Genomic DNA, 22,215 nt, shown 5'->3' on the forward strand with positions numbered 1-22,215 from the left:
GCCCCGCACGTGGCAAGGGATCCGCGGACGTCCCAGGAGGAGGAGGGGCCAAGGAAGCCTGCAGAGCCACAGCATAGACCTCCATTTGGGCCCTGGACGCCCCGGGAAACGGTGGGTAGGGTGGCGACGAATGAGGCCGCATCTCCCGCAGAGAACCCGCACCCTCTGCAGAGCGGGGACCAGGCCTCGGGGACAAGCTGTAAGACTTACCGACGGACGAGCAACGCCCTAGGGGCCTCGGTGACAGACGATGTCGGAAGCAAAAGCGGCGTTTCGTGGACCCTTCCGCGGGGGACGGACGCGGAGATGACACCGATCTGGACAACTGGGCTGGGACTTAGGCTTCAGATGCTGGCAAATGTCGCAGTCGTGGAATCATGGTGCTCGCCCAAACACCACCTGCAAATAGGATGAGGGTCCGTCACCGACATCTGATGTGCGCAAGACGAGCACGCCTTAAAGGCCGAAGACATTCACACACTGTCCCACAACGCAAAGCGTGAAAAAGAAGGCCTGAAAACAGGCAGGGACAAGATCCGGATCCGCGTTGCACGCGGAAATGAAGGACACTGATATCAGCGCGCCGGGGTGGGGCTTATGTGACCTTGCTGACATCACGAGTCGCGTGGTACCGCCACCCAGCGCACAGAGATGCGGGGGCAAAGAAAGTTTTCTGGCTCCAGACTCACGCCTGGGGATAATTCTACGTTAAGGAATCTGTGGCTAGTAGTCTATCAGATCTGAGTATTTAGGGGTCCCCTCACCCCCGAAACCAGGTACTCCTATTCGACTTACTAGGAACTGAAGAAGTCAAAATCACAGACGACACCGCGAAACTGGCACCAAGCCCTGCCTGACTGCTTGCTCCTTGCCAAATCAAAGACCCGATTCGTCCTGCGGTTGTGCATCATCCTCAACTCTTGGTAGACTGCCCAGCACTGCGACAACCAGTTATCTCGCTTGAAGTGGAGGAGCCACTCCCCTGCATGTGCAGGCACCGACTGAATCTGCCCGGTTCACCTTGTTGGCCTTTGATCCCAAGAGAGTGCAACACTTCAGGAGGAGGTTTTTGTGGCTCTAGGTCAGACCCGTCTCTGCTAAGTTACGAGAAGCCAAGGCTTGTTCATCACCTAGCCTGAAAACCACTGCCTTGGAAATCCTTCTGCACGTCACAGGACATCAGGACTGGCGCGACGCATGACCAGAGCAGCCCGATGTCTCGTTTTTCCCTCCTCTACAGGTGACAGACAACCGTGAGCGCCTCGACCTCCAGTGGCCAGCCAGCTCCACAGCCCAGGGTTGTGACTCCTGACTGCATCCCCTGAACCTGAACCCCCTTTGGGTTCCCTTGAACTTTCCCCCAAGTCCCTCCTTGCAGACTTTGTTTTCAGGCCCCCATTGCCTTCTAGCGCTCAAGGCTACCATCCCGATCAGCACCTCTGCACCCAGACACCACAGGGCCAGAACCAGTCGGACATCTGAAGACTATTTTAAGGTGAGTAATCTGCAGTTTGAAGTCTCTAACAGAAATTATGTTTATCATGATGTTGTCCATGATACCTTTGGATGGAAACCAAGATACTATTTACTCGTTGCCCGGGTAAGAAAAGAAGCAAAATACAAACACATAGGCTGCCTATGCAAGGTGGTAGGAACTGTACAGGTCAATTTAATGAAGGGGAGAGGAAAGACTTTTTCGTGTTTGATCACAAGTGTGAGAAACACGGAGGTGAATCTCTGGACCTAGTCTCTGGGGAAGTAAAATCAGTCTTAGAAGAACCAAAACTCTGACAAAAAAATCAAAAGTTATCAGTCCCATAGCATTTCTAATTCCATGTACAGCGGATTTTCAGAAGGATTCATTGTATTGTAATCTCTGAGGTCATCAGCCTGCCCTAAACCTTGAGCTAGCAAGGGATCTCCCAGATGTAGACACAGATAAAGAATTTAAGGAGAGACACTTACTCTGATGTTACTACTGAAAATTGTGCCACAAGATTGCAGCTTCTACCTAAGCAAGCAAGGGAGGGCTGAGGCTTGAATAAGTGTATATTGGTAGCAATTGTGCTTCATTTACTCAAGAGATCCTTTGTTGGAATTTGGCAAATATCACCCTTTTACTAGCTTATCTTTCTTAGGTAATTAAACATAAGGCTGCAGTTTTTGGTGCATGACCTACATCTTAGAAGCTGCCTGCCTTACAGAGGGCTTCATGTCTCTACATTCATTAATGTGCAGCTCTTTGAATCTCTCATCTGCCTAAAACTACTGACGTCCCAGACTATACTAAGCTCTTTCAATGGCAGTTACAGCTGGCCAATATAATTTCAATGCATTAATACTTTCAAAGCCTTCCAACATGTTCAACAATCAACTTTAACTCAATGTTCACCATGTTTGCCAACAGGATTTTGTCTGCATTTTCTCCAGGGCTTTGGAACTTGATTCCATGCGCCAGTTGTCAAAATCTTCCCTTATTGTCCTTCTTGAAAGCTCACTATTTCCAGTCAGCCTGCTCTTACTTGACCTGTCCTCAATTACTTATTCTGTTGGTTTTTTTGGTACTGATTCATCCTAATCTATTCTCATTTTATCATTACACGGTTAGTATCTTTTTTGTTGTTTTTGCTCAGCTGTTTTTAGTCTTCGCATGATTTATTTACTTATTCTCATTTTATAAATGTTTACTCTTTATTTTCCATGCATTTTAAATAACATTTATCGATTTGATTTTGGGTTTCTGTGATCTGTACAGCAACATCACAGTGAGCAATGTGCTATAAACATTTATTAAAATAACAAATTATAAATTACAAACTGCACATGAAGTTGTGATGGCGCTCCATCTACCCCTAAAGCAGACAGACAGCTACTCTTATCTGGTTTTTTTAGGCAATGGGAGTTAAATTTTAATATATGTGCCGCCTTTTGCTCTACTTTCCCTATGTGATTTATGAGCGGTTCAGTTAGTTTCTTCATATGTTATTCAGAAGATGCCACGATAACTGGAAGATTTCTGTTTCATAGGCTCCAGGTTAACAGGACAGTGTTCACACAAAAGATGATTGGAGGAATGCTTGCAATAAGTCTAAACATTGACAATCGCTCTCAGTTGCATTCGAACCCATCGGGACAAACCAGTCTTGGCTTGCTTGTGTTCCAGTTCAGAGAGGACCTGGCTTAGTAGTTTGGTTTGTACTGTTCCTATTGCAGCAGGGTCAACGATGATTTGCATAAGGCTGGGCCTAAACTTTGGTGGCATGGTGGGCAAAATAATGTGTTGGAATGCTACCCAAAGCGATTGCCAGTGGTTAGACAATTTGCAATCACAGCTCCCATTACCTTTTGTGTGTTTGATATGAGGACAGTGTACTCAAGTAGTGAAGGTGCTTTTTGAGATGCCGGGTAGAGGAGATGCTTGCAGCTCAAACAATGCCTGGTCAATTAGTTTGCAACCAAGGAGATCCTTCTTGGCTCGCACACTAGCAAGAGTACGGGCCTAAGGAGCAAGCAACACATTAAAAGAATTTTTAGGGCACCCGAAAAGTTTTACTTAAATTCTTCGGTAGGTAGAGTAGGAACTTTGCAAAAAGGGACATTATTAATAACTGCAGCTGTTCAGAGATTAAGCAGCCAGGAGAATTGTTTTCTTGCCATCCTGATGTGCAGTTAGCGTGTCATGGCATGACTTGGAAGGACAAATGTTAGGAAAAAGACTTGGGAAGAAACAATGTTGCCCTGTCAGTGGTCTCCAATTAAGGCACAGAAGCACCAGTCACTCAAGTGCCTCTGACTCGATAAATCTCTGAGCCTCTCTACAGCTAAAGAGGCTGCTCATTGAACATATTACTACTTAACCATTTAAGGGTCTCAGGTTTGTGGTTGGGTAATTTAAGGATAAACAATCAGAAGAGTCAACGTTTGTACATTTGTAGGAGGGATAAAAGATGGGATTGCTTGTGGGTGGTGGTCAGGATTTCTTACACACTTCGGCAGTGGAACGCACCTTTTCTAACAGGACAGTTCCACGATCCTTCAGCAGTGAGTTGATCATGACTGTGGCTGCTCGCGAGCAGTTACTATCAGGGTCGGACAATCCCTCGAAGGTTATGAATAACAGGTTGGTAAGCTGCTCCGGAGGGAGGCGCTTCCCAATGATCTGTAAAAGAAAAGAATGCAGATGAGAGAAAGGAACAATCTAAAGCGGTCATATATGAAAAAGGTCATATAGAAATGTTTATTTATAATTCAAGTGCTTCATCATGGGAATTATATTTATATATATATACATAATGGATAACCACATACAATGATTCCGTATTACAATGGAAAAGTCTGGGTGACATAAACCATAAAGTATTTTTCTTAAAAGTGCTTTATAAATTTCACCAGAATCCTGAAATTGCAATATCTGCACATGTACACAAGTTATACTTTATATCATTTTTTATATTCAACATGTTTACTTTGATGCAGTAAATGAAATCAGGGACAATAATTTTTGATTGTCTTTAGTAAAAAGACAACACATGTATTTATGTAGTTACTTCTAATAAAACATGCTTTGCTTTCAGTCTACAGAAATCACAGACTGCTGAAGCTACTGCTTGAAAAGCAGAGCTTACAATGGGTTTTGACTGTGATTTAAATGTTCCGCTTCATGAGTAGACTGATAACTAAATATTGTCTACACTCAAAGATTTTAGAAAGTAATCCTGCAATGATGAGGTAACAATGGGCCTCAACTACATTTAGAACATTCAGGATTGATTAGCTTTCATAAATAGACTAATAATTAAGCAATGAGCAACGGCCAAACTTCAAGATGTTTGAAGCAATTGTTTTTTAAATTTCAAATTGATTGGGGACCGGGGGTGCCCCTCTAGGTACTCCACCACAAGTGCCTTGGGGTCATGCTGCCCCTACACTGCCCCTTTATGACTTCAAAAAATGAACAATGTAAAAAACATTCTTCGGACATGGGGACCGAGTCCTTAAATGGCTGCTGCAACATTTTGCTCAGATGTTGCAGCTGGCCAACCAGATACAAGGTACCGCAGTACCGTACCAGTCTGTGATACACCAATGGAAGACCGGAGGAAAGACTCCCTCAGTCAAAGAGATTAGAATGTGGTTCTAATTTTCGGTACTATAGGAGTTTCGCAAATCCTATGATAGTCTTGAGTTACGTAGAAGTTCAGCTAGCACTTTTAAGCGAAGTTCTAACTTTCTGCCAAATTTTTGCAATTCCGTTTAGCTGGTTTTTAAGTCGAGCCTGTAGCAGCGTGCATGCGCTGCTCTGATGAGACTTCTTGTAAGGGGCTTTGAAAAGCTTACCACACGCTCGTACACGCTCGTGCGTGTGGTGAGCTTTTCGTCACAGGCTATTGGCTTTTGCATGCGTCTTTCTAAGAAAGACAGCATGCAATTGGGCAAAGGCGGGCGCATGTCCCTCCTTTGCTCTGCCCACGGCCTATTGCTTGCAGTAACCCGCATAGGCACCATCTGGTTTGAATTATCGTGCCTAGACGCGTGCGCGATAAGTTAAACCAGATGACACGCGCACACCACTCGCATGCTTGTTCCCTAAGAGATGAACCGTGCATAGAAAACAAGAGGAGAGAGAAAGTGATGGAGATATTTGAGTTTAATTCTCTTCACCATGGATACCAAATCCCTTCACGTTAAGTCAACAACAGGGGAAAAGAAATCATTAAACGTACGTCTGCACCAATGCAAAGGCATTACAGGATTTTTATGTCTTTTTTCTCCCCCTCCCCCCACCCCCCAACCTCTAGTTACGCTTTTATGCATCATTATCGCCCACAGGGACCAGTTTGAGCACAAATGATCTCCAGTGCTTTAAATGGGCCGGTACTCACCGGTACTGAGTACCGGCACTTCTTAAATTTATCGCTCAGACTACCGGCACTTCTCTACAGCCCTAGAGAGTACCGGTACTCATGAAAAGGTAGGCTCATTTGCTGTGCTAGTGAGCAGGAGTGGTACGTGTCTCCGGCAGGCAAGGCGCCGCTTCTGTAGCCCCGATTGAGCACCAGCTGAGCTATTCAGCAGGGCTCGTTTGAATAATCTCCGGTGCTCACTATCACGCTGTGCTTGACAGAGCATGGTCAGGATTCATTTTACCTGCTAGTGTGCGCGTGTGATTTTCAAAGTGCAGCACTTCAGGTAGTGAAAAGTCAGTGAAGGGTAATATTTTAAACAGAGAAATGTTATCAGGGGCAAGGGCAGCGGATTCTCGCACTTCCCATACTTTCTCTCGATCGGAGGGTTAATGCCCAGACAATGCGATCGAAGAGGCCCCTGCAGCGCTTATCTAACTGCTTTTTGTTCTGAGGCACCTACCTTCCTGACTCTCTGAAGAAGGAGAGACAGGCTAGCGATCCCGGCGGTGCCGCGTCAGCAGCTCTTCTCGGTCGATCTTTCTGACAGCTATAAAGAGATTCAGGTCAATCAGATATTAATTTAATAATCTCCTGCTGCTGACATTTAAAATGTTTGTTACGAAAATGATTAGGGGTCTCCAGCACGGTATAGGGACTTGTAAATGGGCACACTAGAGTTGTCTGTCTGAGCTGAAAATGCACTACGTTTTGTCTAAACTAGCAGTTTTGATGATTTATTAGTAGTTCAAAGTGTTTAACATCCCTGCTTGACAGTGACACTACGAAGCAGCACCCTTTCTTTTCCTAGCACAGTTAGACTTGCTAAGTCAGAGATAAGTCATGTGATTATTGTTCCCGCTGGAGAGAGGTCCGGGTTTTCTGTACTGACAGATTTCACTTTCCCGATTAAGTAGAGGGTTAATATGCCGCCTTCAAAGAAGCATATTGTGTTGTACTGCATTGTATGTGGATAGCTCAGTGGGTTTCTGCTTTTGTCACAGAGAGCCCTTCGTTACATGTGGTTCAGCCGCACCTGAAGCTGAGGTTGGGGTGGAGGGAGCTGATTTTTTTTTTAGAAATTAAATAATAGCTTCAAAAGCACCTGCTGCAGAGTTTGACTTCCTTGTTGCTCAAATGAGTGTGATTTCTGATATTTGTCTATTTCCATTGACTTCATTCCATGATTTTGGTCGCAAGAAAGTGCCACTCTAAGTGTTACACATCTAGTTGTTGCCTGACTCTCGTAAATCCACTGAATCTATGAAAATGTCAAACATTAGTAACCTGAAACATTAGCAGCTAAACTCAAATGGGTGTCATTTCTGATATTTATATGATTCCTTCGTCTTCATTGCTTAATTTTGCTAGCGAGAAAGTATCACTCAGTCGTTGAAATGTGACTCATAATTGCAATGAAAATATGAAAATGTCACACATAGCAATCTGAAAACTTGGCAGCTATGGGGTCCATTCAGGCCCTGTGCTGTCAACCACATTCACACTATCCTCTGCATTTGCGCAAACACAGGAATCATGGCAGTCCCCAGGCAGTGGCAATTAAAAAAGCCATGGTGAAGACTATAACATGGCTTTTAACATACCGGCGTGTGTCTGCTTATGTTTGTGTGTTTGCCTGCATTTGTAGTCCTGTTTTTTGTAAGAAAAAAAGCGAGAGAGCGAGAGAGAGAGAGAGAATCAAGACACTCTCAGGAGGTATTTTAAAGAAAATGGGTGGCACTTTGTGTGTACATAACTGCTCGGCGACAAAGGTTCATAAATAATGTAGTAGGGAGGGTTGGTGGGTGAGTAAGTGGATGGATGAGTGAGCAAGGGTGGATGTATAGATGGATGAGTGAATGAATGGATGGATGAGTGAATGGATGGATGGTGAAAGAGGGTGGATGATTGTATAAAAGGGTGGATGATGGGTGGATAAGTGAAAGATTGGATGGATGAATGAAAGGGAGGGAGGATGGATGAAAGAGTGGATGGTATAAAGGGGTGAAAGGGTAAAACTGAATGATGGGTGAAAGACTGAATAGACAATAGAATGTAAAGGTTAAATGGGGGACTTCAGCAGGTAAATGGTAGGATGAATGGATAGATCGAAGGAAGAGACAAGAGATATCTTCTGGGGAGGGTCGTGATAATTTGCTTCATTTGCTTTGTGCCATAAGAGCTTTGGTTCGAAGTGGGGGTATTTTCAGTTTCTCTCTACTCACGTGCTCAAAAATATATAGTATTGTGCCAAACAACAGCAACTAACAGTATGGCATTAACAAGGTGCAACTATTGCAAAAAAAGAAAATGTTAGCATATTTTCGCATTTCTCTTTCATTTTGAGTAACGAGTTAACCTGCTTTGTTTATATAAACACATTTATCATGTGTTTTGGTGTGTGCTGCAACTATAATAGAAGTCGTTAAGTTTCATCATGTCTTGCCCTTAGCCCCGCCCACTCACCACCCCCTAGCTCATTTTAATGAGTACCTGCACTTATATTTTCCCATTTAAAGCACTGATTATCTCACATGAACTGTGAGACTATTCCGTGCCACAGACAAGAGATATTTGTTGCCTGCACTGGTCTCCCGCCTGTTCTCGGAGTTACTTTAGTACGCGATGTGTGCTCTTATTTTATTTATTTATTTATTTATTTGAGCTTATAACGCGCAACAGCTACCCGCAGTGGGTTTCCCGGCGCGAAGGGATAGACTCAAGAAGAAAAACAGACCATTAATAAGGCAACACCAGGAAACAGCTAGGGCGGCATGCAAATCATTTAAAAAGCAAGGTTTTCAATTTTTTTCTAAAAGTGAAAAAATTATTTTCCGATTTCAAGGTGATAGGTAAGGCATTCCAATATTTGGGGGCAAGATGGGAAAAAGCTCGTCCTCCCATTCTTACAAGCTTAAAACGGGGAATGACAAAATCGCAGTTAGCAGAAGATCTCAATGTGCGATTTGGCTTATAGAGTTGAACCAGATTTTGCAGGTATTTAGGGGCCGAACCCTGCTTACTTTTAAAGAGATAGCAAATAGCCTTAAAATTAATGCGACTGGGGATCCGGAGCCAATGTAGGTCGCGCAAAGCCTGAGTGGCTGAAAGTCTCCTAGGAATGTTACAAAGAAGACGAGCTGCTGAATTTTGAACAACTTGAAGTTTATTTATAGTGGCCGCATCGGCACCAAGATAGAGGACATTTCCGTAGTCCAGGCGAGAGGTTACTAACGCCTGGACAACGGTTCTCCTGGTGGCTAGAGGCAGCATCCATAGAATTTTCTGGAGCCAACGCAGAGTAGTAAAGCAAATGGCGGCCACCTGAGTGGCCTGCTGCCTCATGGAGAGTTTATCGTCAATGAGAAAGCCGAGATTGCGGACCACAGGGGAAGGCTGAGGGAGCGGTCCCATCTCGCTAGGCCAGTGTTGCGGGCCCCATAGATCTTTCTGCTTCCCAAAAATAAGAATTTCAGTTTTGTCACCGTTTAACTTGAGGAGATGCCTCTGCATCCACTCAGCTATACGTGACAACCCAATTTTCAGCACTGAGATATCGTTGCTATCGCTGCTGGAGAGGGAGAAAACAATTTGAGTATCGTCGGCATATGAAAAAATAGTCAGCCCAGCGTCTTCTGCAATAGAAGCCAGGGGTCTCACGTAGATGTTGAACAATAAAGGGCTGAGTATAGACCCCTGAGGAACACCATATGCCGATGGACAGGTGGAAGAAGTGGCTTTCGTGGAAAAGACTTGGAAGGTGCGCTCACTTAAAAAGGAGGCAATCCAAGTCAAAGCCGGACCGTCCAATCCCAGGGATCGAAGAGAGTTCAAAAGAATGGAATGGGACACGGTATCGAACGCCGCGCTTAAGTCCAAAAGGATGAGCGCAGATGTTTCCCCGTGGTCGATACCGTGTCTTAAACTCTCCATTACCCCGAGAAGGGCGGTCTCAGTGGAATAGTGAGCACGGAAGCCAGACTGGGATGGATGCAAAAATCCCGAAGATTCCACTAGATTATATAATTGAGTGTTGACATGCCTCTCCAGCACTTTAGAAAGTACAGGTAGCAAGGATATCGGTCTGAAATTGGCAAGATTGGACGCATCGGCTCCAGCTTTTTTTAGGAGGGGGACAACCATTGCGTGCTTCCAATCCTGTAACACCTGGGATTCAAGTAATGAGGCATTTAAAAGTCTCATAAGAACTCGCCGAGGTTCAAGATCCAGCAGTTTAAGAATTTTGACTGGTACAGGGTCACGTGGTGAACCGGATTTTATACTGTTTAAACAGGTGGAGAACGAGATATCATCAAACAATTGCCACTGTGACGTCTTCACCATGGGAGGAAGCAGTTCGATCCCTACAGCCTGTGCAGAGCCGAGTTCCCCAGCATTCAGAGAAGGGCTCATAGAATCATATATAAGTTTGACCTTCGTGATAAAGAATTCCACAATGGAATTACACTGGGCCTCATCTAAAGGTCGAGGTGTTGGAATGGTATCCGCTCCTGTCAATTTTTTGACTACAGAGAAGAGAGTACGAGGGCAGTTCTGAGCTTGTGTTACAATGTTTGGAGTGTAAGCAGCTCACGCAGTTTTACATTTTAGAGCCTCTTTATAAATAGTCTTCTGTAAGATTGAATAAGAGTGTCTCCATTTACGTTCTAAAGCCTTGCATTTAGTACGTAAGGTCTTCAATTCGATGGAAAACCAAGGCGCAGGGGGACGGTGAGACCTGAGATGTTTAGAGGTAAGCGGAAGAAGAGTGGTAACAGCATTTATGAGCCAGTGGGAGACGGCAGTATTCATCTCCGCAACCGAGCTCTTGCATTCCTCGGGACAAGTGTTTGAAAGGTATTGATTAAACTTATTGATGTCAAGTTTACCCCAACGATGAGTAGGTGCACCCTTATCAAAGATTCTATTTTCCTGGTTCTTAGTGTATATTAAGGAAAAATGAACAGCAAAGTGATCAGACCATTCCAAAGGACAGGCACTCTGAGAGCAGTCAAAAGAAAGATTGAAAAGAATAGGATCCAGTTGATGACCAGCAGAGTGGGTGGAGCCAGTGTTAAGCAGAGAGAGGTTGAAAGCCTCTAAATCAGACAAAAAGCGTTTGCTATTTGTACACTGTGGATCTTCAAGATGTAAATTGAGGTCACCAATGATGGTAAAATTGGCTGCCCTGAGAAGTAGGGGAGCTATAATGTCAGCTAATGAGGATATCCAAGAAAAAGCGTTCCCAGGATGGCGATAGATCAGAAGGCCCGATAAAGTGAATTGAGGATTAATAGTTAGTTTAAAAAGTGCAGTCTCACTTCCAGACATAGGAAGAGCTACAAACTTACATGTATATATTGCCTTGAAAATAATAGCAATCCCTCCCCCTTTTCCGGTAATTCTATCCAGTCTTACCATAACATAGTTGTTAGGCACAGCAGCGGCGATATCAGGACCAGAACAATCCTGGAGCCACGTTTCGGTAAGAAACAACGCATCAGGCTGCTCATCAACAATAAAGTCATGGATGTGATGCTTATGTTTCGGGAGGGAACGACAGTTAATACTCCAAAACTGGAGTGTAGGGCAAATAAAGTGTGTGTGCCGTCTCCGCCGTCTACCCAGAGTATGACAGCACTGTGTAACTTTACACTTGGACATATTACTAGGAACAAAACCACAACCAGTACATTCAAACCCATATATCGGAAGAGAACATACAGTGCAGTTTCTATGAAGAGTGGGAGGTAAAGATTCCAAAGCCTCACCAGAATAAATAACTCTGTCCGAGGAGCCTCTTGCATACAATTTGCAGCCAGATGACTGGCGTAACATATTTTAGGTAATAAGCGTGATTTTCACGGGCATCTACGGCGTTGTGCCTTGAAAAAAGATTGTTTTGCACATCCCTAGCCCTTCACTTATAGTAAACTCGTGTTCTCTTGCTCCAATGCTCACAGTTGTGAAGAGTTTCATTTATTGCAGTCGTGCGTGCCAGTTTGGGGAATATAGGAGATGAGGTTAGGGAGCGTAAGATACATCCTCGTGGTCTGGCTTCGGCTGCATACCGCTTGAAAGGAATACACAACGGAGCTGAAGGAGGCTGTTTTCGGCACTGCGGCCGAGAGTTCCGACAGCACGGCCATCTCGCCAAGAACATGTTGCTATTCCTGCACCGAGACCCCACCAAGTGCGTCACGGGCGACACCCAGCCTCCCACGAACAAGCCCTCCAGATAAGTCACCAATGTTTGAACAAGACATGCTTTCAGCGGCTCGGTCCGTTGCAACGGCCCAATAAACACATTCCTCCCCACGTTAACCCCTCCCTTCAAACTCTGGATTCAAATGGCGCTATTTCCACGATTGTTTCTTCTTCGATCTTCAATGCATTTCAATTTAGTTCTCAAATGTAGAGTTAAGCACAGAGCTAGCTGAGTGTTTGTTTTTTAAGTTTAAGAGAATTTTATTAGACAATGAACAAGAAAAATGCAATACAAAATATCAATTAGGAAGGAGGGGGAGAGGGAGAGGGAGAAGGGGTAGAAAAAGGGGGGGGGGATTGCAAATGGAATATATAAGAGAAAGTACACAACAAAGCAATGAACATGGGCATTAAAAAGAAACAAGGAAATTATATCAATCCTGACTAAACGATTAATTACAAAGAGCATAAAAGTAAAACAGCAGGGAGAAACATTCTGAACGTGAAAAGGGTATCATGGGGGTTTGGGAACTTCTTGTTGAGCAGGCGATGGAAGGGAAGAGTGAGCAGCACAATTATCTAAATATAGCGTAATGGGGAGCCACAAGTCTGCACGCTTAGCTGCTAATTGAACAGGAAAGACAAAGGCATTATCAAGTCTATGGTTATGACAGACATTATACCACCACGCTTTGAAAGAAATATTGGATGCATTTTTCCAATTAACAGTAATCTGCTGAAAAGCAACAGCCAATAACAAATCAACAATGCGAACAGACATATCTACGTTGTTCCAGCTAGTGGATAAACTGCCCAGGAAAAGGTGCGTAATAGAAAAAGGAATAAAAGTATGAAAAATAACATTGACTTGGGCCCATACCTGTAACCAAAAATCATGTACATGTCTGCAAAGAAATACCATGTGGGGTAGGGTAGCATTGGGAGCATCACACGACCAACACTTGTCTGGGGTAGTAGGAAATCGCTTATGTAGTGTAGAAGGAGTATGAAGTAATCTGTTGTAAATAAAAAATAGGGATTGTGTCAACGAAGCCGCTCTGGAAGTTTTGCGCAATTTTGTCCAGATTTTGTCCCATAAGAATATCGGCCAATCTATCCCGAGGTCATTTTCCCATTGAAGTTCAACCTTGGATTTAGGTCTAAGTGACTCAGGTGTGTGAAGGTATTTATAAAGAAGAGACGCTTTGGGGGCAGTACGGAGGAGGGAATGAAGTCGAAAAATAGGGGTGTGAGAAATAGGGGGAGAAGGAAAAACCGAGTCTCGCTCATAAATCTCCAGGACAGCAGCCTTAAGGAGAAGATACTTGGAGAAAAAGGATTGGGGTAAGCCAAGGGAGGAACAGAGGTCAGGAAAAGAAACAAAGGTGGAACCAGAAAAGAGCTGCGAAATCCAAATCAAACCTCGGGTTCTCCAAGATTTCCAGTAAAAGGGCTTACGACCGATTAGGAGATATTTATTATGCCAGATAGTGGAAGAAAGGAGATCAGCAACGGTCATAGGGGGGCCAGGAGCAGCTGACAGTAAAAGCTTAAGAGTATACTTGTGAATGGGAGTGGGAATCAAAGAGGGCTTACGAGAAAAAGCAAGATATTCTGCAAAAGAGAACGGGGAGAGGAGAGTACGTTCAACCTTAAGCCATAGAGGGCAGGGGGAAGTGGAATCTTGTAACCAGAGGGAAGCTTGACGCAGTAAAAAGGCCTTCTGATATGCAGGGAAGTCAGGAAAGTTGACACCACCTTCAGAAGCCGGACGGATGAGCCTAGCTGAGTGTTTGTTAATCTTTAAAATTAGTTCCGATTCCCCAGAAAGTGCCTAGAAGCATTGACTCTGCATTCGAGGTTCTAGAGCTGCTGGCAGGCTGCTACAATGTTAATAATTTAGGATCGGGATCCTGCGACCCGGCTCTCTGACGTCATGTCGAGGTGGTGCCCAATGGCTACTACCGAGACGTGACAACGCCCAGTCAAGTTGTGTGGTAGTGTCTCTGGCGCCACTGGGACGACGTCACCTCCTGCAGGCAGCAGTGCCGGAGTTTGTTGTGGCTGGCTGGTTTGCACATGGCGCTCGGGGTGCCGCCTCAGTGCTTCCACCATGATCGGTCGCGCCGTTGCTCAGCTGTAAACTGAGCTGCAGAATTAAAGCCGACGCCACCTCCGTCCCCTCCCCCGCGAGTTCAATTGCCCCCGAGGTGAGAGAGACGGAGTGTGACCCTTGAGGCGGCCTAGACTCTGGACTGTGGAGGACTCAGGAGGCGGGCGGCAAAACCTCAATTTGCGCGGTGGTAATTTAAGTTGAAGTAACTTCAGACTGTAGCACTAGGTATCCGAGTCTGTTTTAGTTTATTAATTCCATGTAGTCAGGCTGCCTGCCTTCCTCGAAGGAAGCACGTACGGTAACTTTGACTTTCTGCCCTCATGAGATGCAGAGACTCAGTAACTTCACTCTCTGCAATTTATTTTTAATTTGAAATACAAATATCCGGTTTTCCTTCTGACTCGGCTTATCCCCAAACACTCTCGACCGGAAGATATGTAATTTGGAAGTGGGGTGTGCAGGGGGGACTCGCTGCATACCTGAGGCAGGGAGACTGCACATGCGACACAGCTCTTCAGGAAAGTCAGTGAGTGCGGACAGACGAGAACAGTGCCACACCGAGTGGCATGTTGGCACATGGCCATGCGCTGACGTCTGCAGTTCCCAAAATGTGTAAACTCAAAGGCTGCCTCGAGGCACTCGAGATTAGGTTTGGGTTGAGTTTTCAGCAGGGCTGGCTGTTCCTTTCATCCTTCTGAGGACGGTTTTAACTCGGCACCATTATTGAGTTGGATTAGTAAATGTGCCTGACAGAGCCCGGCGTATAAATAAATCACTTGCTATGTATGGCTGCAAAAAATGTCTTCATTCTGAGCTGCCAGCAGCGCCCTATATGTTACCCTCATCTTCATTGCTTGACTTTGCTCGTCACAAAGTGTCACTCATAGTCGTTATCATGTCTCTCCTAATTTCACTGAAATTATGAAAATGTCATACATGTCAATCTGAAACCTTGGTAGCTATGGGTTAGTCCCCTCCGCTTCCAGTAAAAACAGTTGGGCATTTAAAGCCACGTTAGAGCTAACGTTTAGCGTGGGGCTTGCACAGTCACAACCGGTATTTATGTCCAGCCTCCTTCCTGGGTTGGGGGGTTCGTGCATTATGCGGTTTATTTCACTTGGGCCCGGGTTCTGGCGCTAGCAAAAGAAGACATAAATCATTATTGGTAGCAGAGTCAGCCCGTGTCTTATCGGCGCTCGTGGCTGCTTAATTGGTAATAAGATAATTGCAATCGCCTGCAGACAGTGCCAGGCACATGTGGATCCATGTGGCAGCACCTTGCCTGTCGATATGTTCTGGCAAGGCGTGCCTGTCCTGTAAAAACGCTGCACGGTTCTTTAGAATTGCCACGAGGCAGACATTCCAGCCCCTCACCAAAGGCCCACTAGCGTTGCAGCAGGCAGCAGCACTGAATGTACTCTTTCCATGGGCAGGTCAAGAGAGCAGTCTTCTGCTGCATCCTAGCGCCAGATGAACAAGTTACTTACCTTCGGTAATGCTTTTTCTGGTGGATACAGTATCTGCCTGTGGATTCCTCACCTTGTAAATATCCCCTGCGCCAGCAACATTCGGAAACTTTTGTAGCAGTCCACACCGATGAGGTAGAAGACGACGTCACAGAGACACGGCTCCGCTCGCGACTGCGCTGACGTCACCGGCTCCATAAGAAGACCTCGTCGGCGTGATGATGTCAGTTCCGCCCTTTTTTCCGTGCCTTCGAGGCACACGGACGGACTGACAGCAATATATACACAGTACATAATATACAATTCGACACACAGTGTGGAGAATAAAAAGGGAGGCAAATGAAACACAATGCCTTTGACAGTCACAAATACATTTTGAAACAACATCATTAGAATTGTAGGTATACAAGGGTGGACAACGGGGAGGCGGGTGGGTCAGTGAGGAATCCACAGGCAGATACTGTATCCACCACAAAAAGCGTTACTGAAGGTAAGTAACTTGTTCTTCTGATGGATACATCTGCCAGTGGATTCCTCACCTTGTGAAAAGATTCCCACAGCAGTCCCACTCCCGGAGGAGGGTGTCCACCCTTCTATACCAGAAAGTCCTGAAGGACGGAATAAGCAAAATGTCCGTCCCTCCTCACCTCGGAATCCAAGCAGTAATGCTTTGCGAAAGTGTGAAGGGAGGCCCAAGTTGCCGCCCTACAAATATCCTCCACAGGAACACCTCTAGACAAAGCAGAAGTGGAAGACTTAGCTCTAGTAGAATGAGCCCTTAAACCCTCTGGGGGTTCCTTACCGGCCAAAGAGTAGCATATCTTGATGCACAAGACAATCCATCTGGAGAGGGTGCGCTTGTGCCCTGCTCTGCCTTTCCTGCAGCCAACAAAGCCCACGAAGAGCTGGTCATCAACTCGAAAATCCTTTGTCCTGTCAAGGTAGAAGCTCACCACCCTCTTAGGGTCCAAGCGGTGAAGTCTCTCCTCCTCCTTGGAAGGGTGAGGGGGAGGATAGAAGGTAGGGAGGGTAATGGACTGCCCCAGATGGAAGGGAGTTACCACTTTAGGCAGAAAAGCAACCCTGGTCCTGAGTACCATTCTTTCAGCATGAATGGTAAAGAACGGGGGTTTTGAACTCAGAGCTTGAAGCTCACTTATCCTCCTGGTGATCGCAATGAGAAAAACCGTCTTGAAAGACAACAGTCTCAAGGGACACTTGTGTAAGGGCTCGAAGGGAGAACCCATCAGGTAACTTAGGACAAGATTTAAGTCCCATTGAGGCACAATAAAAGGAGTAGGAGGAAACTTGTTTGTAAGGCCCTTAAGAAACCGTAAAACAATAGGCGATTTGAACAATGATGGTTGATCAGGCAAACAAAGTAATGCCGACAAGGCTGAAAGATATCCCTTTACAGTGGCTACAGCAAAACCTTGCTGAGCAAGAGAAAGGGCAAACTGAAGAATGTCAGATAAACAAGCCCTCAAAGAATCAATTGACTTCTCCCCACACCAGAGCACAAATTTAGACCACCTATAGGAATAGATAGATTTGGTGGAAAGACGTCTGGCAGACAAAATTACATCTACCACATCTGGCGGGAGAGAAAAAGAATTCAGGTTGCCCCGTTCAATCTCCAGGCATGAAGGTGTAAGCTCTGGAGGTGGGGGTGTAGAACCTGCCCCATTGACTGCAAGAGGAGATCTGCCCTGAGAGAGAGACAGGAGACAGAGCGGAGGGCTCGAGGAGAGGTGGAGAAGATCTGTATACCACACCCTTCTTGGCCAATCCGGGGCGATCAATATGACTTGGACCTGGTCTTGGGGAATCTTCCTCAGAACCCGAGGAATCAAGGGTATGGGAGGAAACGCGTAAAGGAGACGAGAGTCCCATCTCAACTGAAACGCGTCCCCAAAGATCCCTGCATCGGATACTGGAGACTGCAGAATGACGGGCAGTGAGCGTTCGTGTTGGCAAACAGGTCCACTCGAGGAGTTCCCCCCCGTCCGAAAGACGTGACGTACCACCTCCGGGTGGAGCCTCCACTCGTGGTCGGCCGAGAACTGCCGACTGAGACTGTCTGCACGCACGTTCAGAACTCCGGCCAGATGATTTGCCATCAGACAAATCTGATGATCCTGAACCCAGGACCAGAGACGCAGAGACTCTCTGCAGAGACAAAGAGACCCCACTCCTCCCTGCTTGTTGACATACCACATCGTGGTAGTGTTGTCCATCAGGACTTGAACCGACTGACCGCGAAGGGAAGGGAGAAAGGCCTTGAGCGCCAAACGTATCGCCCGCAATTCCAGAAGGTTGATGTGAAGCAACCTTTCCTCTGGAGACCAAAGACCCTTGATCTCCAGATCCCCCAGATGAGCACCCCACCCTAAACTGGATGCATCCGTTATCACTGTGGCCACCGTTGGAGGTAGATGAAAGGGCTTTCCTTGAGACAGATTGCCCTCCATGCTCCACCAAGAGAGATCCGCTGCAGCTTCTCCCGAGATCCTCACAGACTCCCCGAGATCTCCTTTGTGCTGATACCACTGCCTGCGGAGGCACCACTGGAGTGCCTTCATGTGCCAGCATGCATGGTTGACCAACAGAATGCAGGATCAAACAGACTGAGCAGGTGAAGGATCTTCAGGACTGGGACGACTGCTCCATTGCAAAACAAAGGAATCATTTCCTGTATGTCGAGAACCCCTTTGTGGAGGTGGGAATGCCTGACACACAGTAGTGTCCAGTACCGCCCCTATGAACAGGGTGCGCTGAGAGGGCACCAGGTGAGATTTGGGTACGTTTATCGAAAAATCCAATTTGTACAACAGCTGAGTTGTAACCTGCAGATGATGAAGCACCTTCCCTGGCGACTCCGCTTTGATCAGCCAGTCGTCCAGATAGGGAAAAATTGAGATCTCCGACCTTCTGAGATGGGCTGCCACCACTGCCATCACCTTCGTGAAGCCTCGAGGTGCAGCAGTAAGACCAAACGGAAGGACCGCAAACTGATAATGTTGCGACCCTACCGTAAACCGGAGATACTTCTTGTGCGACTTCAGGATGGGGATGTGGAAATACGCATCCTGCAAATCGATCGACACCATCCAGTCCTCTTGATTCAGCGCTTGAAGAACCTGCGCAAGGGTGAGCATCTTTAACTTCTCTTGCTTTAGATAAAGATTCAAGATCCTGAGGTCCAATATCGGACGCAATCTGCCGTCCTTTTTCGGAATCAGGAAATACAGTGAGTAGCATCACTGACCCCTCTCCTGCTCTGGAACCACCTCTATCGCACTTTTTCTTAGTAACGTCAGGACTTCCTCCTGCAGGAGAAGACGGTGGTCCTCCGAGCAAGAACCTTGACAAGGAGGGTAATTTGGAGAAAATTCCCGAAAGGGAAGGGCGTACCCATTTTCTACAAGATATAGAACCCAAAGGTCTGTAGTAACCGATTCCCAATCTTGTAGAAAATGGGTAAGCCGGCCCCCCACAGGACCAACATGATCCAGAATGGTGGCTCTAGGGCTGCTTTGCGGTGGTGGGAGGGGCTGAGAAAAAGCAACAGGAGGAGAGCTACCGACCTCGAGAGCGATCCCTGAGTCTGCCTCTGTAGCTCTTATACAGAGTGCCTTGTTGCTGTTGCTGCTGCTGGGGCTGTATGTATGTACGAAAGGACAACCTTCCGAAGCCCCTGTACCTCTTGAATGAACCCCTTGATTGAGATTGAAGGCCCAAAGATTTAGCCGTGGCCTTACTCTTTAAATCTTTCAAGCGCGGCATCCGCTTTCTTGCCAAAGAGTCCGGAGCCATCAACAGGCAAGTCCAATAGCGTTGACTGAAAATCAGGGGAGAATTCCAAAGATTTAAGCCACGCACTCCTCCTGGTGGCAACAGAAGACCCCATGACTCTTGCAACCAAGTCAGCTGTATCCAAGCCACTTTGGATCACCTGACATGCCACCGCTTGGATATCTGAAAGGACCTCATTGAAACTTATCCTATCCTCTTCAGACAGCTTAGGGGCCAGCTGCTTTGCTGAGTCCATAAGTGCATGGATATACCGGCCCAAAAGACAGGTGGCATTTGTCGACTTAAGGGCCATGCTGGCAGAAGAGAAGACCTTCTTGGCCGACTGATCCAGTTTCTTCGCCTCTCTGTCACTCGGGACTTGGGGAAAAGAACCCGATGATTTTCTGGAACAGGCAGCCTGAACCACCAGACTCTCCGGAGATGGGTGAGATGTCAAAAAGTCTGGGTCCCCCGGAGCTGCCCTATACCTCCTGGCAATAACTTTAGAGACTGCCGGAGCAGAAAAGGGCTTACGCCACACCTCCATTACTGGCTCTATAATGGCGTCATTAAAAGGGAGTAAAGGCTCCAAAACAGCAGAAGGAGATGTTGGGCTTGAACTCTGCAGAAGGCAATTGCAGATCTAAAAGTTCAGCTGCCTTCTTTATAACGGCATGGAATGGAGCCACATCCTTTGAAGGATGGAGTAATCTCCCATGCAGGTGATAAGTCCAGGCCACTAGCCTCCTTCAACTCAAACACATCGTCCGATTCCATGAGCTCCCCTTCCTCTACTTCCTCCATCAGGTATATTTGTTCATCCAGCACCCTTTGGGCCTCCCTCCTAGACCTGATCCTCACAACTGGAGTCAGCGGCGCCGTGACCGAATCCGACAGCGCCGGAGCCGAGCGTGGATCCAAAGGACCAGCCGGCGTCGAACGATGTCGAGTCGGCGCTGGTGAAGAAGGGAGCAGCGTCTATGTCCTCGGCGCCGGTAGATGCCAAGACGGCGTCGCCGGAAAAAATGGCATGAAGGGAGCCTGAGGATAGGCTTGGGGAACTCCCAAACTTAAAGCCATAGGACCCAAAGGTGCACCAGAGGGGTACATGGCTCTGGAGAAGACTCCGTACATAGCATTAAGATAATGCGTAGGGTCCTGACCCGGTCTTGGAAACGCAGGATATTGTTCAGGCATCACCGGACTCGGGCCAACCGGCGCAGACGGTGGAATCAGCAGAGCCGAAGGCTCTCCCGGAGCTCGAAGCTCCTCAATCGGAACCGGGGACGGAGCCGGAGATGGAGCCGGTGTCGGAGATGGAGCCGGAGCCGGAGCCAGAGCATGTTCCGGTGAAGCCACTGGTGACGACAAGCCAATAGGTGAATCTGGAACAGGAGAGGGAGACACAAAGTCCTTATGGCGTCGGGAGGGCGATGTCGATCTCGGAGCCGCATCCCTATCCGAGTGACATCAAGATGAATGCCTCCTCTTCTCCTTGTGATTCCTAGATTTAGAAGCATGCCCCGAAGTCTACTTCGACACCGACGTCGATCTCGATTTCCTCCGGCCTCTTTTTTCTTTCTTCATCTTGGCAATGAACAGCTTGACTTCCCTTTCCTTAAGAGCCTTGGAGCTCATCTTGCGGCAGCAAGAGCATCCTTCCACATCATAGTCTGATGACAGGCACCACACGCAGTCGTCATGTGGATCGGTTATCGACATGTGTTTCCCACATTCTAGACAAGGTTTGAATCCAGACTTCTTCGTCGACATTTCTGCTGAAGAAGACAAAGAGAAACCAGCAGAAAACAAAGTAACAAGTATAGCTACAGAGAGAGATTCCCGAAATCCGTTGGCGTCGACGGCGTGGAAAAAAGGGAACGGACGTCATCACGCCGACGAGGTCTTCTTATGGAGCCGGTGACGTCAGCGGAGTCGCGAGCGGAGCCGTGTCTCTGTGACGTCGTCTTCGACCTCATCGGCGTGGACTGCTACAAAAGTTTCCGAATGTTGCTGGCGCAGGGGATATTCACAAGGTGAGGAATCCACTGGCAGATGTTTCCATCAGAAATCAGAGTGACAACTCGGACGACTTCATGTCTGCAGCCAGCAGACTCTCATGCAGGTGGACGTACAGCAGCCCTGAGCCTGGCCCTCAGCACAAGCACCACTGCAACGTCACAAGTGAAGCGCTCCGATGGGCAGACACACTCCCCCAGGCACTTGTGAACTGACAGCCTGGGGAGTTGCACCCTAAGTCTCGGACTCTGTACTGAAGTTCACTCTGACTGCTGCGGGCATGTGTTTTAATAGTAGTAGGCCGTAATTCCAATTAGTTTACACCAAAATGAGTAGGAGGCATAGTTTTCTTAATATATATTTCACTCATTTGAAACGCACAAAAAAAAGTCATGCGTGTAGCGGTGTAGGTTAACTTGTTACAACCACAAAGAGTGAATGAATGCATGAAATAATTTGAGATGAATGTTGTGTCTTCAGTGACTTCTTAGAGTTTCTTGTTGCCCAAATCGATGTAATTTCTGATATTTATATGTTTCCCTATAGGTTTCATTTGCTCGCGAAAAAGTGTCACTCAGTCATTGAAATGTCACTCATAATTACACTACATTTATGAAAATGTCACACACAGTCATCTGAAACCTTGGCAGCTATGGTGTCTAGGTGCGAGTGTGTATGTATGTGTGTCTGTAAGTGTGTGTATAAGTGA

The 22,215-nt window shown here is 46.6% G+C and overlaps 1 protein-coding gene across 2 annotated transcripts in view; it reads right to left on the reverse strand.

Annotated features, from left to right (window-relative positions):
• Window positions 1–22,215, reverse strand: part of MROH1 (maestro heat like repeat family member 1) — a 2,508,022-nt gene that overhangs the window by 662,753 nt on the left and 1,823,054 nt on the right. For both annotated transcript variants that reach the window (XM_085604508.1, XM_085604507.1), the window contains one exon: window positions 4,007–4,159. In XM_085604508.1, the coding sequence (XP_085460634.1) occupies window positions 4,007–4,159 (153 nt within the window). The remainder of the gene's footprint in view (window positions 1–4,006; window positions 4,160–22,215) is intronic.

Source organism: Triturus cristatus, chromosome 5_1 (assembly GCF_964204655.1).
Source record: "Triturus cristatus chromosome 5_1, aTriCri1.1, whole genome shotgun sequence".
Lineage (NCBI taxonomy): Eukaryota > Metazoa > Chordata > Amphibia > Caudata > Salamandridae > Triturus > Triturus cristatus.